Source organism: Portunus trituberculatus, chromosome 42 (genome assembly GCF_017591435.1).
Source record: "Portunus trituberculatus isolate SZX2019 chromosome 42, ASM1759143v1, whole genome shotgun sequence".
NCBI lineage: Eukaryota > Metazoa > Arthropoda > Malacostraca > Decapoda > Portunidae > Portunus > Portunus trituberculatus.
Genome location: NC_059296.1, coordinates 27689587 through 27706353, shown reverse-complemented (window position 1 = coordinate 27706353; position 16767 = coordinate 27689587). Strand labels below are relative to the sequence as shown.

General features: G+C 36.9%; 1 protein-coding gene across 4 annotated transcripts in view; it reads right to left on the bottom strand.

Moving 5' to 3' along the window:
- Nucleotides 1-16767, bottom strand: part of LOC123517431 (E3 ubiquitin-protein ligase AMFR-like) — a 50830-nt gene that overhangs the window by 26300 nt on the left and 7763 nt on the right. For all 4 annotated transcript variants that reach the window (XR_006678465.1, XM_045277467.1, XM_045277468.1 and 1 more), the window contains 5 exons: nt 5987-6244; nt 4034-4186; nt 1351-1444; nt 964-1174; nt 180-366 (listed from right to left, as the gene is read on the bottom strand). Coding sequence is in view for 3 of the 4 variants with exons in the window: in XM_045277467.1 (XP_045133402.1) it covers nt 180-366; nt 964-1174; nt 1351-1444; nt 4034-4186; nt 5987-6244 (903 nt within the window). In the remaining variant the exon portion in view is untranslated. The remainder of the gene's footprint in view (nt 1-179; nt 367-963; nt 1175-1350; nt 1445-4033; nt 4187-5986; nt 6245-16767) is intronic.

The window sequence follows — 16767 nt, the reverse complement described above, 5'->3', positions numbered from 1 at the left end:
CAATATCAGCCTTTGTCACTCTATATTGTGTTAGATATTACAAACACCCATTTTTACACAAATTAACACAATGAATTAACAGCCTCATCTGACCAGCAAAAAGCTCAACAGTTTGCATGTATATCAATGAGCTGAAATAAAAAGGATTGATCTGGTAACATGAATTTCCTTATACTCACAGGCTCAGGTTTATGTAACTTGTGCCTACATGTCGGACATGAGAGATCTTGGTGTAGCCAGGCCAGTAGGCAGGATGCATGAAAGACGTGGGAGCAAGGCAGGCAACGGCCAGTTTCCTGATGCTCCCAGCAGATGGCACATGTGCTGTCCTCAGCTAAGATGTCTGCACCACTCACCTCAGGGTACCTTGCATAAAGAAATTATTGAGCATTTCAATCCATCCCTAATACTTGCAATATAATATACTCAAACTGAAAGAAACAAAGAAATCATAAACTATATTAAATGTATTTCACTGTGAAATATACCATTAAAAAAATTTCATGAATATATCAAGTTTTAATGATTACTCATTACAATGATTCAGTGTAAGCAAAGGCATATTACTGTAATCATTGTAACATTAATGCCTTCTCTTTCATACTTTTTAAAATTTATTTCCTTACTTACTTAAAAAAAAAACCTTACACAAATCACAAGGCTATACTAGTAAAATAAATGTGAATATCACAACTAGCTACTTAACACATATAAGGAGACCAACATTGCTTTCTACTTAACACTGTTTTTTATTTTGCATGTATGATGATGCATATCACCAAAATTACATAGTATGTATAAATCAAGTTATTGTAGACAAAAACATGAAAATAAGAGTCCTTCTAATATATTTAGAACAGACAAATGTATGTCATAATAATTTTCACTATAATGAATCCTCTTCAGACCTATCTAATACTGAGAGCAAAAAAATCCAACACTAAGAAGTAGAAAGATGCTCACATATTCATGAGCTGAAGCACACGCAGGTAATTCCGATGAGACTTGACTTTGTGCTGGAGCTGGTAGAAAAGGAGCCGCAACTGCATGCATATCACTAGAGATGCCATAGTGAGGAACATGTTACCCCACACCAGCATGTGAATGTGATGGACCATGTCAATCACCAACTCACTCAGTTCGAACACCAGCTCAGTAAAGTACACATAACGTCCTGAGGAGGCAAGCACAAAGTTAGACCATGCTCTTTTTTTTTTTTTTTCTACATAGAGATGAAAAAAAATCACTGAGGATCAATTTACTTTAGCATCCACCTCTTGGAAATTATATATTCAGCATATGACTGAGCACCTATTCTGCTGAAAAATTTAAACATTCAGTGTTTCTTACCACGTTTCTCCCACAAGCCTTCATGGGTGACGTCCCAGAGGTAGATACAGTAGCGGGTGATTACATACAGAGTTCGGACAATCAGGAGTATACACTGCAATGCAGAGAAACGTTTATAAATCTTAAACATCTCATCAAATGTCTACTTCATAATGCAAAAGATGAAATAAAATACACCATATAAACAATAAATTAATAATATAAAGAATAAATTAATAAACAATAAATGCAAAAATAAATAAATACAACATGATAAAGGTCACAGTCTTCATAGAATCAGTAAAGAGGATGGTATCATCATAACATGGATACAATCAACATATAGATGCAAACAGTTAGAAGACAGAATACCACAATCAAATGTTTAACACTCAGTTTTCACTCTACATTATTTATCCAAAGCGTACAGAGCTGAAGCAAACCTCAAGCTGCTGTGTCAACATTCACTTTTATCTAAATCACTTTGAGCCAAGTTGTTTCTGCTGTATAGACTATTTTTACTTCCAAACTATTACAAATACTGGTAATCATGTATATCATGAAATAAAAACCAAAAATACAAATTTCTATTCAAGAAAAAGTAAACAGCTATCCATAAATTCAATCACATAACCAAAATTTTGTTTCCTCATGTCCAGCAATGGAGTTGGTGTGAGAGTTTTGTGCACAAGTTTTTTTAAGTAAAAACATATTCCATAACCATATTAAGTATGATTATGCACTTTACGGGGGAAATTCAGTCGATTTGGGCCAGACCTTTAAATGCCTGAGCTTGTGCCACGCCCCCTTTATCTCTTAAGCTTTGATTTTCTTGTAACTCTTTTGTTTGTTTGTTTTTTACTGTTTTCTTAATTTGTTTTTTGATGAAGTGGTGCAATAGTTTGGAGGAACCTGTGACTTTGAGGGAAAGCCAGCAATGCTGCCACATTCACCACCCAGGCCCCCACCCCACAGTGCGATCTCCATCAACTTGTCATGCGCTTTTTTGGTCTCCTTCAATTGACAATGCCACATGTAAGTCCTAAAAGAAAGGTGAAGAGTGAAATAAGTCGCTAGATTGCCTCGAAAAGGTGGAGGACAGAGGGACACGTGAATCAGCCGCTTCATCTTCCTCCAATCTCCACATAAACATGTGTCTGGAGCAAGCTACAGAAAGCCTATTACCACAAGAGGAGAGGCAGGCCTACCAAACAAGTGATGGTTCTCTGGTAGTGATATCATTGGAAAGGCTACAAAAATTGATCAATCTTATGAAGTGCGAATGTGGAAAGTTACCTCAGAAATAACAAGTAGTAACTTCAAAATAAGTTCTACCTGGCCACAATGAGGCGGGTTGGCTCCAGAAATACCAGAGAATATGTTATTTTCATAATGGGTATATATATATAACATATCAGTAATATGTTATAAAATCATATTAATATGATAAAAACAGGGGACCAGGAGCTAGAAGCATACTAGGACAAGTGAGAACTCACCTTGTGTTGGTACTTTTCAGATGATATCCATGGCTTCAAACTATCTAAACAACTACTACCAACCTCCAAGAATATGTCAAAGGATTATGTGAGTAAATATTTGGTCTTTGTGAGTTATATGGCAATATTGAAGATGCATATATTGTTAAATAACTTTTTCAGTAATTAACCAATTTTAACCAATTTTTAAAATTCTTGCAGCAAAATTATCATCAACCTCACCTTTACAAATGCTACCATGGTCATGATCAAATTCCTTCAATTAAATTCAAGGCAGATTTTTTAACTCAAAATATTTAATAAAGAAAAATATTATCTTGTAGTGTGCTGAAATTGTTATAACTTAGTTTATATGTACACAAATGGTTACATTTGTTGGTTGTTATGTCTTTTACATGTGATCAAGAGGAAATTGCCAGACTACTATTAGTTATGATTTTATAGCATGAATTTGAATATCTTTTTCATTGCCAAAAAATAACTTTTGCACAAAAACCACTAGAGGTATCTATATCATATTTGTGGTATAAAAGCTATACATATTAGTACACTTTGTGTATACATATTATTCAATAAGGTGAAAATAATAAGGATAGGAGAGCCAAAAAACCAATACCGCATCATGAAAACCGAATTTCGCACTTAACAAAATGTCTTGGGTGGAAGATCACAGGTTATGGTGGTAACAATCAACTTTTCTTTAAAACTATGCATAGATCTTTTTCAACAGATAAGAAAATCATTATAAAATCAATAAATATAAAGAATTTGTAGTTCTAGTTCATGTTTTAATATCTGCTTTAAATGCTTTGATTCCCTTAAACTTAACTTGGAAACACATACTGAAATATTTAAACTTAACTTGGAAACACATACTGAAATATTTAAACTTAACTTGGAAACACATACAGAAATATTTAAACTTAACTTGGAAACACATACTGAAATATTTAAACTTAACTTGAAAACACACACAGAAATACTTAAACTTAACTTGAAAATACACACTGAAATATTCAAACTTAACTTGGAAACACACACTAAAATATTTAAACTTAACTTGAAAACACACACTGAAATATTTAAACTTAACTTGGAAACACACATTGAAATATTTAAACTTAACTTGGAAGGACACACTGAAATATTTAAACTTAACTTGGAAACACACACTGAAATATTCTTCAAGCAAGCTCAACTCTCACCTCAGCAACCATAAAGGCAAAGGTATTGAAGCCAGAGTGACAGCCAACCACCACACATATGAAGAGACAAAATGTGGCTATGGTGAGGATGATGCTGAGGAGACCCAACAGACGGATGTGTGTGCGGCGCGGGGTGGTGGCTGAGAAGGACAACTGATTCATTGGGAAAAGAGGAAACATTGGTTACTTTCAATTTAGTAGTAGTAGTTGAACATCCCAAAATGTATCTTATTCAGTATAAAGAAGGTGGCCAGACAAACCACAAAATGCCTAACAAAGTTTTCATTATTCCTTGACTCCAGCTTTAGGTCATCAACAAGTTAACTGTAGCAGTTCTCAAACATTTCTCAGTAGTGGCACCATGAGCTCATGCAACCCTTTCTGTGGTAGCCCTCACTTGTGCAACCCTTCTTGTGACATCCTTCACTAATATAACCTTCCTTACACTAATTAAATTCCTAGAATACAAATACACCTATTTATATTACTGAAAACAATAATTAAAAATCATCACTCATATGCAGATCAAAATAACACCCAGTACATGCCCAAATATGCAAACACTGAACTCATCAGCAAATTTACCATTATTTTAACTTCAGATTTACAAGTCCAGATCTGGTAGGAAAACTACTAAATTGGCAAGGCTGAGAACATATTCATCAAATCAGCTGACAAAAAGAAACATTAGAGCAAGTAACTTTGTACGATAATCATTGTAGGCATAATTCTGCAAATGGTATTTTACAAATGTACATTGAGACTAACTATCTGAGACAAAATTCATGATAAGCTTGAGGCACTCCATGGTACCAAAATACAATCTGGCAAATACTTTCCTAGAAACTAATTTTCCAATTACAAAAAATCTATCTTAAAACCCCATTAATGAATCACCAGGAAGCCTTGCTATTATGTGTTTATGGACACCAGTCACATTACTTTAATTTTGGTGCTGCCATCACTGAAGGGAGTGTTTTACCTCTTGGTAACAAAATTCCAGTGATAATGAGTATCTCGTCATGACAGAAGAGATATACAAAATGGAGAAAGTCAGAAAATTATATTGTGGATTTTAGTGATTTGATACATTACAATATTAATCCCTGTTTGATATATATTCCTCGACTTTAAATCTCTTTTACTACCATTTCAGCAGCTTTTATAACTATTGCAACTGATGTGTACTAATACAAAGACCTTGATTGAATTAGATGAAAGTCTACACTATCCATGGGTTACTTCCACCCTCTTGGTTGTTGAGTGCTGTGGCATGGGAGTAAGGGAGGAAAGGAGGTGGGTTGGATGAACTGTTGTATCTTGGCACTCAATATATAACATATTCATAGATAACTTTCCTCTTCTATCTCACATTATTTCTGTGTAAAATATACATAATTATTGAATCCACAAGTAGTTTAAGAATGAGGACACATTTTATTGTCATATCAGTAATAAATGAATAAACCACAAAATTTGATTTTCTAATTTGCTGTCATTGATTAACTATGTTCCCTATCTAGTTGTAAAGATTGCATTTTAATTGTAGATAGATAATGAAAAAACAAATTCCTCTCTTGGGAGCAAAGAGAAGATAAGTAAATATTTTCTGGAGGAGGAGGAGGAGGAGGAAGGGAAATAATGGCAATGAGGTAAAACACACACACACACACACACACACACACACACACACACACACACACACACACACACACACATATATATATATATATATATATATATATATATATATATATATATATATATATATATATATATATATATATATATAGAGAGAGAGAGAGAGAGAGAGAGAGAGAGAGAGAGAGAGAGAGAGAGAGAGAGAGAGAGAGAGAGAGAGAGAGAGAGAGAGAGAGAGAGAGAGAGAGAGAGAGAGAGAGAGAGAGAGAGAGAGAGAGAGAGAGGAACAATGAAACCACTAAAGGAACTCACGTATTCAAAGCGATCTTTGCAGAGCTGTGCAAGGAGATGCAGGAACCCCAAGACACTGAACCAGGAACACCACAGAACAACTTCATCCATGGCTTGGACATTCATCACACCAAAGACAAAAATAAATTTGTAAAATACAAAATTCCAAAACTTGTCCTTGATGTGCTGCTGCTCTGAGACACGCAGCTCCCCAAACACCAGGCGCTGGATGAGGGTGCCAAGCAGGATGAGGACACAGTATGCTATGTTGATTAGAGTCTGTGGAGGATGCAGCTTGAGTCAGTCTTTGTTTGTCATTGAGAGAAATACATTTCCTGTAATACATGTTTACAACAAAATTATCACAATAACTATTTAATAATATCTATTAAAGAAAATCATTAAAACCTTAGTGTTAGTGTGATTTATCAGGGTGAAAGAGGATTAAAGGAAATAAAGCACATATTCAGGTACAGCCTATGTCTTACACTAACTGACATTAACTTATCATGAAGAAGAGATTTTGGCATAGTCACTTAACCAGTAACTCAGAAGTTACTGGATCTAGCCTAGTGATGCTTCAGAAAAAAAAAATGTTGAAACTTGTAAGTATGAATTATGTATGAGTATTATATATATATATATATATATATATATATATATATATATATATATATATATATATATATATATATATATATATATATATATATATATATATATATATATATATATATATATATATATATATATATATATATATATATATATATATATATATATATATATATATATATATATATATATATATATATATATATATATATATATATATATATATATATATATATATATATATATATATATATATATATATATATATATATATATATATATATATATATATATATATATATATATATATATATATATATATATATATATATATATATATATATATATATATATATATATATATATATATATATATATATATATATATATATATATATATATATATATATATATATATAAAAAAAAAGCACATGGCATGGCCAATATATTTTCCCTTCATGCTATACCTCTGTCAGTCATCTTGAATATCAAACACAAGTTTTAGGCTGCTTTTCTGCTGTTTTTTTTTTTTTTTTTTTTTTTTTTACAAAAGTTGCAGTTTCGGGGCTGGTTTTGTGACTGGATCCACAGGAACACAGCCTGTAACTTGGCAACTCTGAGTCACAGCTTGTTCACTTTACTTGACTCTTAAATGTCAGTCAGGTGCTGTTTACTTAAGAGTCTCTTGAATATGTTGGAGTCATTCCACACACAGTGTTTGCTATCATTCCATACCCTGCACTTTCTTTAGAATTATATGTGCCCCACTAGCACAGCATCCAGGGTCTTTGTGAGCTCATTTGTTATCCTCATTATCTGAGATGAAGAGTGACTGACTATAATGCTACAAGCAATCCTGCATACATAATAAGATGAGAAGCAAAATAAATAAAACACAAGTGATATATGAAAACAATAATGCCAAATAATAACAATAACAATAATAATAATAATAATAGAAGAAAATTAATTCACAATACAGTATAAACATACTAATATGCTAAAATAAATGCTGCTATACTTGTGTGTAGAGCAAGTGAGTGCACACTCCAGCAGTTGTAAAATTGAAGCATCACCAACTATATAGTAGGCAAGGGGAAACAAAGAAGAAACATCGTAAAAGTGAAACATTGTATAATGAAGAATTGTATAGTGGGGAAGACCTGTGTGTGTGTTATTCACCACAGTCATCTGCTGGTCACCCAGCCAGCCCTTCCCCTACGGAAAGAGCTCAAAGCTCATGCTGACCGATCTTTGGGTTAGACTGAGATCACATCACATGCCACACACCAAGATAGTGGGGCCACAACCCCTCGAGTTACATCCCTATCTATTTACTGCAAGGCGAACATGGGCTACACATTAAGAAGCTCACCCATTTGCCTCACTGCGCCCAGGACTCAAACCTGGGCCCTCTCAGTTGTGAGCCGAGTGTGCTAACCACTACACTACATGGTGTGTGTATGTGTAATTCACCTTTACCTCGGTCACCTGCTGGTCACCCAGCCAGTCTTCCCCATTATGGAGCAAGCTCAGAGCTCATAAACCAATCTTCGGGTAGGACTGAGACCACAACACACTCCACACACCAGGAAAGTGAGGCCACAACCCTTCGAGTTACATCCCGTACCTATTTACTGCTAGGTGAACAGGAGCCACACAGTAAGAGGCTTGCCCATTTGCCTCGCCGCTTCCCGGGACTCGAACCCAGCCCTCTCGAGTGTGTGTGTGTGTGTGTGTGTGTGTGTGTGTGTGTGTGTGTGTGTGTGTGTGTGTGTGTGTGTGTGTGTGTGTGTGTGTGTGTGTGTGTGTGTGTGTGTGTGTGTGTGTGTGTGTATTTACCTAGTTTTACCTAGTTGTATTGTACAGGGTTCGAGCGGGGCTCATAGTGTCCTGTCTCCATATCTCCATTTATCTAATTTTTCTTTAAAGTTATGCACACTATGTGCTGCAACAATTCCATTATCCAATGCATTCCATTTTTCCAACATTCTGTGTGGAAAACTGTATTTTCCAACATCCTTCACACACTGCCTCATCCTGATGTGTGTGTGTGTGTGTGTGTGTGTGTATTTACTTAGTTTTTTTTTTTTTATACCATGTGGGCTTTTCACGGGAATTTATGGGCTAAAGGGGATACTTTTTAGGGTACCTCCTATCTTAAAGCCCACCTGCTAGGAAACCGTTGCCCCGAGTGAGGAAACCCAACCTACACTCAGACGTGGACAGGATTCGAACCCGTGCGCTTGGAGACCTCTAGGATCCCAAAGCACGCATGGTTCCACTGTACCACGGCGGCTAGTTGTACATATTGTACAGGGTTCAAGTGGGGCTCATAGTGTCATGTCTCCATATCTCCATTTATCTAGTTTTTCTTTAAAGTTATGCACACTATGCGCTGTAACAATTCCATTATCCAATGCATTCCATTTCTCCACCGTTCTGTGTGGAAAACTGTATTTTCAAATATCCTTCACACACTGCCTTATCCTGATCTTCTTTTCATGTCCTCTTGTCCTTCCATCAACAGCACCAGGTCTTCTTTGTCTATTTTTCAATATAATTTACTATCTTGTACATTGTTATCAGGTCCCTCCATTCTCTTCTATCTTGTAAGGTTGGCAGTCCCATTTCCTTCAGTCGTTCTTCATATGTGAGGTCCTTTAATTCCTGCACCATCTTAGTAGCAATCTTCTGTATCCTTTCCAATTTTCTTATATCCTTTTTAGAGCTTGGAGACCATACCACTGCTGCATATTCCAGCCTTGGGCGTATCACGCTTGTGATGATTTTTTTTCATCATATGTTTATCCATGTAATGAAATGCCACTCTTATATTAGTCAACATCTTATATGATAGTCCAAATATTTTGCTTATGTGTTTATCAGGGCTCAGATTTTCTTGTATGATCACTCCAAGATCTTTTTCCTCTTTAGTCTTCATTATTTGCTCCTCCCATCAAATAGTTCCATGCTCTTACTCTTTCCTAGTTCCATTATGTGGCATTTCTTGGCATTAAACTCCAACTTCCACTTCCTACTCCATTCATAGATCTTGTTTAAATCTTCCTGCAACAGCAGACAATCCTTTCTAGTTTTGATAACTCTTAGCAACTTTGCATCATCAGCGAATAAATTTATATAACTGCTTATCCCAATGTGAATGTCGTTTACATAAACTTGAAACATAATGGGGGCTAACACTGACTCTTGTGGCACTTCACTAGTTACTTTACCCCAAGATGAGTATGTATCTCTAATCACAGTTCTCATTTCCCTATCCTTCAAATAATCTCTTGGCCATTCGAGCAAGGTTCCACGTAGTCCTCCTATATACTCTAGTTTCCAAAGAAATCTTCTGTGCAGGACTTTATCAAAAGCCTTTTTGATGTCCAGGTATACTGTGTCTACCCATCCATCTCTGTTTTCAAGTCCTTCAATAACTCTCAAGTAGAAGCTTAGCAAGTTAGATACACATGATTGTCCTGTCCTGAACCCAAATTGTCTGTTCGATATGACTTGCTCCTCTTCTAGAAATTTAACCCATTTTTCTTTGATAATTATTTCACCTAACTTCCCTACGACACTTGTAAGTGACACTGGTCTGTAGTTTAGTGGTTAAGTTGCCTTTCCTCCTTATATATCATTATTACGTTGGCTCTCTTCCACTCTAGTGGAACTTTCCCTTCATTTATTGAACTTTTAATTATTTCCCAAATTGGTTCCAGTAATTGCTCTTTACATTCTTTTAACACCCAGCCTGATACACCCTCTGGCCCCATTGCTTTTCTGACCTCCAACGTATCCAGTAATCTTCCATATCTTGTTTGTGCACTGCAATTTCCTGTAATCCTTGGCAATTCAATGTCCTATTAGGTTCTGTGAAATCATCATCTGCAGTGAGTACCGTTTTGAAGCTCTTATTCATTATTTCACACATTTCCTTCTCTGTTTGGTATGTCTTCCCTTCTTTAATTATTTAATTGTTTCCTTATTCTTTGTTTTGCCATTCATAAACTTGTAGAAAAGTTTGGGTTCATCCTTGCTTTTATCCACTACATGTGTGTGTGTAATTCACCTCAGTCGTCTGCTGGTCACCCAGCCAGTCTTCCCCATTACGGAGTGAGCTCAGAGCTCATAGACCGATCTTTGGGTAGGACTGAGACCACATCACACACACACACAGACGAGACCACAACCCCTCGAGTTACCTCCTGTACCTATTCACTGCTAGGTGAACTGGGGCCACACATTAAGAGGCTTGCCCATTTGCCTCGCCACTTACTTGAACCCTACCCTCTCACTGTGAGTTGAGCATGCTAACCACTACACTTTGTGTGTGTGTGTGTGTGTGTGTGTGTGTGTGTGTGTGTGAGTGTGTATGTGTGTGTGTGTAATTCACTGTTTGATCTGCTGCAGTCTCTGAGACAGCCAGACTTACCCTCATACAGCTCAGAGCTCATTATTTCCGATCTTATAGGTCTGAGACCAGGCACACACACACACAGGACAACAAGGTCACAACTCCTCGATTTACATCCCGTACCTACTCACTGCTAGGTGAACAGGGCTACACGTGAAAGGAGACACACCCAAATATCTCCACCACCGGGAATCGAACCCGGTTATCTCTTTGTAATCCAGCTCTAACCACTGAGCTACCGGTGTGTGTGTGTGTGTGTGTGTGTGTGTGTGTGTGTGTGTGTGTGTGTGTGTGTGTGTGTGTGTGTGTGTGTGTGTGTGTGTGTGTGTACCTAATTGTAACATACGGGAAAAGAGCTATGCTCGTGTTGTCCCGTCTCCATATCTATTAATGTCCAGCTTTTCTTAAAATCATGAATATTCCTTGCGTTGACCACTTCCACGTCTAAACTATTCCATGCTTCCACCCTTCTATGAGGAAGCTATATTTTTCACATCTCTCCTATAAGTGGCCATTTTAGTTTTTCCCATGCCCTCTCGACATTCTTCCATTCCACATACACAGATCTTCCCTATCCATTTTTCCATGCCAATCATCACTCTGTATATTGCTATCAGGTCTCCCCTTTCTCTTCTGTTTTCCAGGGTTGGAAGTTGCATTCTTTTCAGTCTGTCTTCATAAGTCAAATCTCTTAAGTCAGGCACCATTTTGTTGCAGCCCTCTGTACTTTCTCTAGTTTCCTTATGTGTTTCTTTAAGTTCGAGCCCACTGTATTGTTGCATATTCAAGCCTCGGTCTTATCATTGCAGTAATTATTTTCTTCATCATTTCTTCATCTAGATATCTGAACGCCACTCTTATGTTCCTCAATAAGTTCAATACTTCTCCAATTATTTTGTTTATATGTCTCTCTGGCGATAGGTCATTGGTAATTGTCACCCCAAGGTCTTTTCTTCATGACTGGTTTTATGTCTTCATTTCCTATCTTGTACATACTCCTGATTCTTCTTTCACTCTTGCCAAACTCTATTTTCTTGCATTTTGTCGTGTTGAACTCCATTTGCCATGTACAGCTCCATTTCCATATTCTGTCCAAGTCTTCCTGGAGTAGTTCGCAATCTTTGTCACATCTCACTTTTCTTAACAATTTTGCATCGTCTGCAAATAGGCTCACATAACTGGACACCCCATCCACCATGTCATTTATGTAGACTGCGAACATTACTGGTGCCAACACTGATCCTGTGGAACTCCACTCTCCACCAATCCCCATTCTGATGGTCTGTCCTTAATTATTGTTCTCATTTCTCTTCCTACCAAAAGTCTTCCATCCATTTTAGTAAACTGCCATGCACTCCTCCTACCATTTCAAGTTTCCAGATCAGTCTCTGGTGTGGTACCTTATCAAAGGCCTTTTTAAATCCAGATATATTCCATCAGCCCAACCATCTCTTTCCTGTATTACATCTATCACCCTCGAATAGTAACATATCAGGTTTGTCGTGCATGAACGCCCTTTCTAAAACCAAATTGACACTCACAAAGTATGTCATTTTCTCCAAGAAGTCTGTCCATCTATTCTTCACCACCCTCTCACACATCTTAGCTACCACACTTGTAAGTGACACTGGTCTATAGTTCAATGGGTCTCTCTTGTTACCTGATTTATAGATTGGGACAATGTTAGCTCTTTTCCAGTCTTGGGGCACTACACCTTCCCTTAATGAGGCATCAATTACTTCACAAACTTTTTCTGCCAATTGCTCCCTGCATTCTCTTAAAATCCATCCTGATACCCCATCAGGTCCCACAGCTTTTCTCACTTCTAAACTCCCCATCATGTTCTTGATCTCCTCCACAGTTACTTGAAACTCCTTCATAATCCCTTTCTGTTCCATTACCAGTGGTTTGTCAAAAGCAGTCTCCTTTGTGAATACCTTCCGAAAGCATCCATTCATAGCCTCTGCCATTTCCTGGGATCTTCACTGCATACTCCATTTACTTCTAAACTTTCAATACTTTCTCTATTTTTGATGTTGTTGTTCACATGTCTGTAAAAAGCCTTGGTTGGTCTTTACATTTATCAATTATATCCTTTTCTTGTTTCTTTCTTTCTTCTCTTCTAATCAACACATATTCATTTCTTGCTCTTTTGTAACTTTCCCACTGCTTAATCCGTCTTTTCCTTCTCCACCTCTTCCATGCATCCTCTTTTCTTGTTCTAGCCTTTTCACATCTATCGTTAAACCAGTCCTGCTTTCCAACTTCTCTATGTTGTCTTATTGGTACAAATTTTTCTCACCTTCTTTGTATATTTTTATAAATTCCTTCCACTTTTCATTTGCTCCCTTAGCACTCTTGAATTTCATCAATTTGTCTCTTGAAAGAATTTCTTTAGGTTTCCAAAATCTGTCTTGGCATAATTCCATCTTCCCACTTTATATTCTTCATTTCTTCTAGATTTCTCTTCATCTATCACCTTGAACTCCAAAACTGCATGATCACTCTTTGCTAAAGGGCACTCCACCCTCATCTCCTCAATGACCATTGGCTCTGTACTAAAGACCAAGTCCAGTCTTGACGATGCTCCCTCTCCTCCAAACCTAGTATCTTCTTTGACCCACTGAGTTAACACATTTTCCATTGCCAGTGTCAATAGTGTATTTCCCATGTTGTCTCTGATCCTTCCATTGACCAGTCCTCCCAACACACCTCTTTACAATTAAAATCTCCCATCATTATAGTTCGTTCACAGCCACCCAACATTTCTTCCAGACATGTTCCTGTATCACTTATCATTTCTTCATATTCCTGTACTGACCATGCATTTGTCTTAGGTGGTACGTACACCACTATGTAGTGCCTCTTTTTCCTTCATTAGTTTCTGCTCTGATCTTTAGCACTTCTGCCTTTCCCATACCTTTTTTCACTTGATCCACCTTTATATCTTTTTTAACCAGCAACATCACTCCTCCTCCCATCTTACCTACTCTATTTCTTTTCCAAACATTATATTTCCCTTCTCCAACCATCATCAGGTCTTCTCCCTCTCTCAGTTTTGTTTCAGTAAGACCCACAATATCTGGGTTCTTGTCCCTCAAGTAATCGTTGAGTTCTAAAATCCCCGATATCACTCCATTTATGTTGGAATACATTACATTTCGCTCATATGTAAGTTTCTTTAGTCCTTTCTTGCTGTGTGTGTGTGTGTGTGTGTGTGTGTGTGTGTGTGTGTGTGTGTGTGTGTGTGTGTGTGTGTATTTACCTAGTTGTAGTTTTACAGGGCCTGGGCTTTATGCTCGTGTGGCCCCGTGTCCATATCTACACTTATCCAATTTTCTTTAAAACTATGCACTCGTTGCTGACACCACTTCTTCACTCAAACTGTTCCATGTCTCGACACATCTTTGTGGAAAACTATATTTCTTAACATCTCTCAGACATCTTCCCTTTCTCAGCTTTTTACTATGCGATCTTGTGCTTCGAATGTCATATTCTTCTCTCAGGATCAGTTTCTCATTATCCACTTGGTCCATTCTGTTGATCAATTTATAAACTTGTATCAGATCCCTCTCTCCCTTCTCTGTTCCAGGTTGGTAGATCCATAGCCTTTAGTCTCTCCTCATATGTCATCCCTTCAAATTCTGGAACCATTCTTGTAGCCATTTTTGTAGTCTCTCAATTTCCTTATGTGTTTCTTTTTATGAGGGGTCCACACTACTCCTGCATATTCCAATCTGGGTCTTATTATAGTACTTATCAATTTCTTCATCATTTCTTTGTCCATGTAGTGAAATGCTACTCCAATATTCCTTAGCAAATTATATGTCTCTCTAAAAATTCTATCAATATGGCTTACTGGTTGATTGTTTTCTTCCATCGTCACTCCTAAGTCCTTTTCCTTTTTACTTTCTCCAGTTCTACTCCATCTCCCATCTTATAGATTCCCACTGGTCGTCTTTCACTCTTTCCCATTTCCATGACATGGCTTTTGTCCACATTGAATTCCATTTCCCACTTTTACTCCATTCCCAGATCTTATTTAGGTCTTCCTGCAGTATTTCACAATCCTCTTTTGCTTTATAACTCTGCACAGTTTCGTATCGTTCGCAAACAGATTTATGTAGCTGTTCACTCCTTCTGGCATGTCGTTTATATATATGAGGAAAAGTATTGGTGCCAATACTGACCCCTGTGGCACTCCGCTTTCTACTGCTCTCCACTTGGACTTCATATCTTTAACTAATGTCCTTATTTCTCTCCCCCCTCAAATAATTTTCCATCCATCTCAATGTGCTTCCTTTTAAGCCACCCTTCTCCTCTAACTTCCACAGTAATCTTGCATGTGGCACTTTATCAAACACCTTTTTTAAATCCAAATAAATACAGTCAACCCATCCCTCTCTCTCTTGTACTCTATCAACTATTCTAGAGTAGAAACTCAATAAATTAGTTACACAAGACCGTCTTTTTCTAAAACCAAATTGGCTATTTGATATTAATTTGTTGTCTTCAAGGAACTCGATCCATTGTTTCTTTATTATTCTTTCACACATCTTGCATATTACACTAGTTAGTGATACTGGTCTGTAATTTAAAGGTTCTTCCTTCCTTCCGCTCTTATATATGGGAACCACCTCAGCTCTTTTCCATTCTACTGGTACTGTTCCATTTTCTATTGAGCATTTTATGATGTTGTATATAGGACTTGCTAGTTCTTCCCTACATTCTTTCAGTATTCTGCCTGAGACTTCATCCGGTCCCATTGCCTTCTCTTCATCCAGTTCCTTCATTAACTCTTTTATTTCAAGCTTGGTTACTTTAATCTCTTTCATATAGACAGTCTCTATTACCCTGTGGCCTTTCAAATTTGGATTCCTTAGTAAAGACCTCCTGGAATTTATTATTTAATAGTTCTGCCATACTTTTGGGTCTTCCACCATCCCGTTCTCTCCTTTTAACCTTTCTATTGTTTCTTTTGCCTAATTTTTCCATTTATGAATCTATAGAACAATTTTGGTTGCTCCTTACATTTTTCGACAATGTCCTTTTCATAGTTCTTTTCCTCTTCCTTCCTCACCTTAACATATTCATTTCTCTGCTGCCTTGAAGTTTTCCTTATTACTGGATTTCTATTTCTCCTCCACCTTTTCCATGCTCCATCTCTTTTTTCCTTTGCCCTAGCACACCTTGCATTAAACCAATCTTTCTTTCCTTCTTCTTTAGGTCTATATTTGGGACATATTCCTGACTCCTGTTTTGTATATTTCCAAAAATAAGTTATACTTCTCTTGCATTGTCTCTGAGTTTTCCATCTCCTCCCAGTTACGTTTTAAAATAGTTCTTGAGATTCTCAATATCAGCCTTTCTGTAATTTAATCAGTCTCCTTTGTATGATTCATCTCTATCTTCCTTTCCCTCTTCTATATCCATTTCTAATATTACATGGTCACTCTTTCCCAATGGGCACTTATATCTTATATCATCGTTCATTTGTATACCCCTTGTAAAATCTAGGTCGAATCTCGCCTGCTCATTGTTTCCTCTGAATCTTGTGTCTTCCTTTACTCTTTGGTCCATCATATTATCTATCATTAGGTTCAGGAATCTTTCTCCCCAGGCTTCTTCCCCCATACCACTTTCATAATTTTCCCAGTCCACTTCTTTACAGTTGAAATCTACTAATATCACTTTTCTCCTTTCTTGAATGACCCTCATTAGACTCCTTATTGTGTCATCTACCATGTCTTTATATTCTTGATTG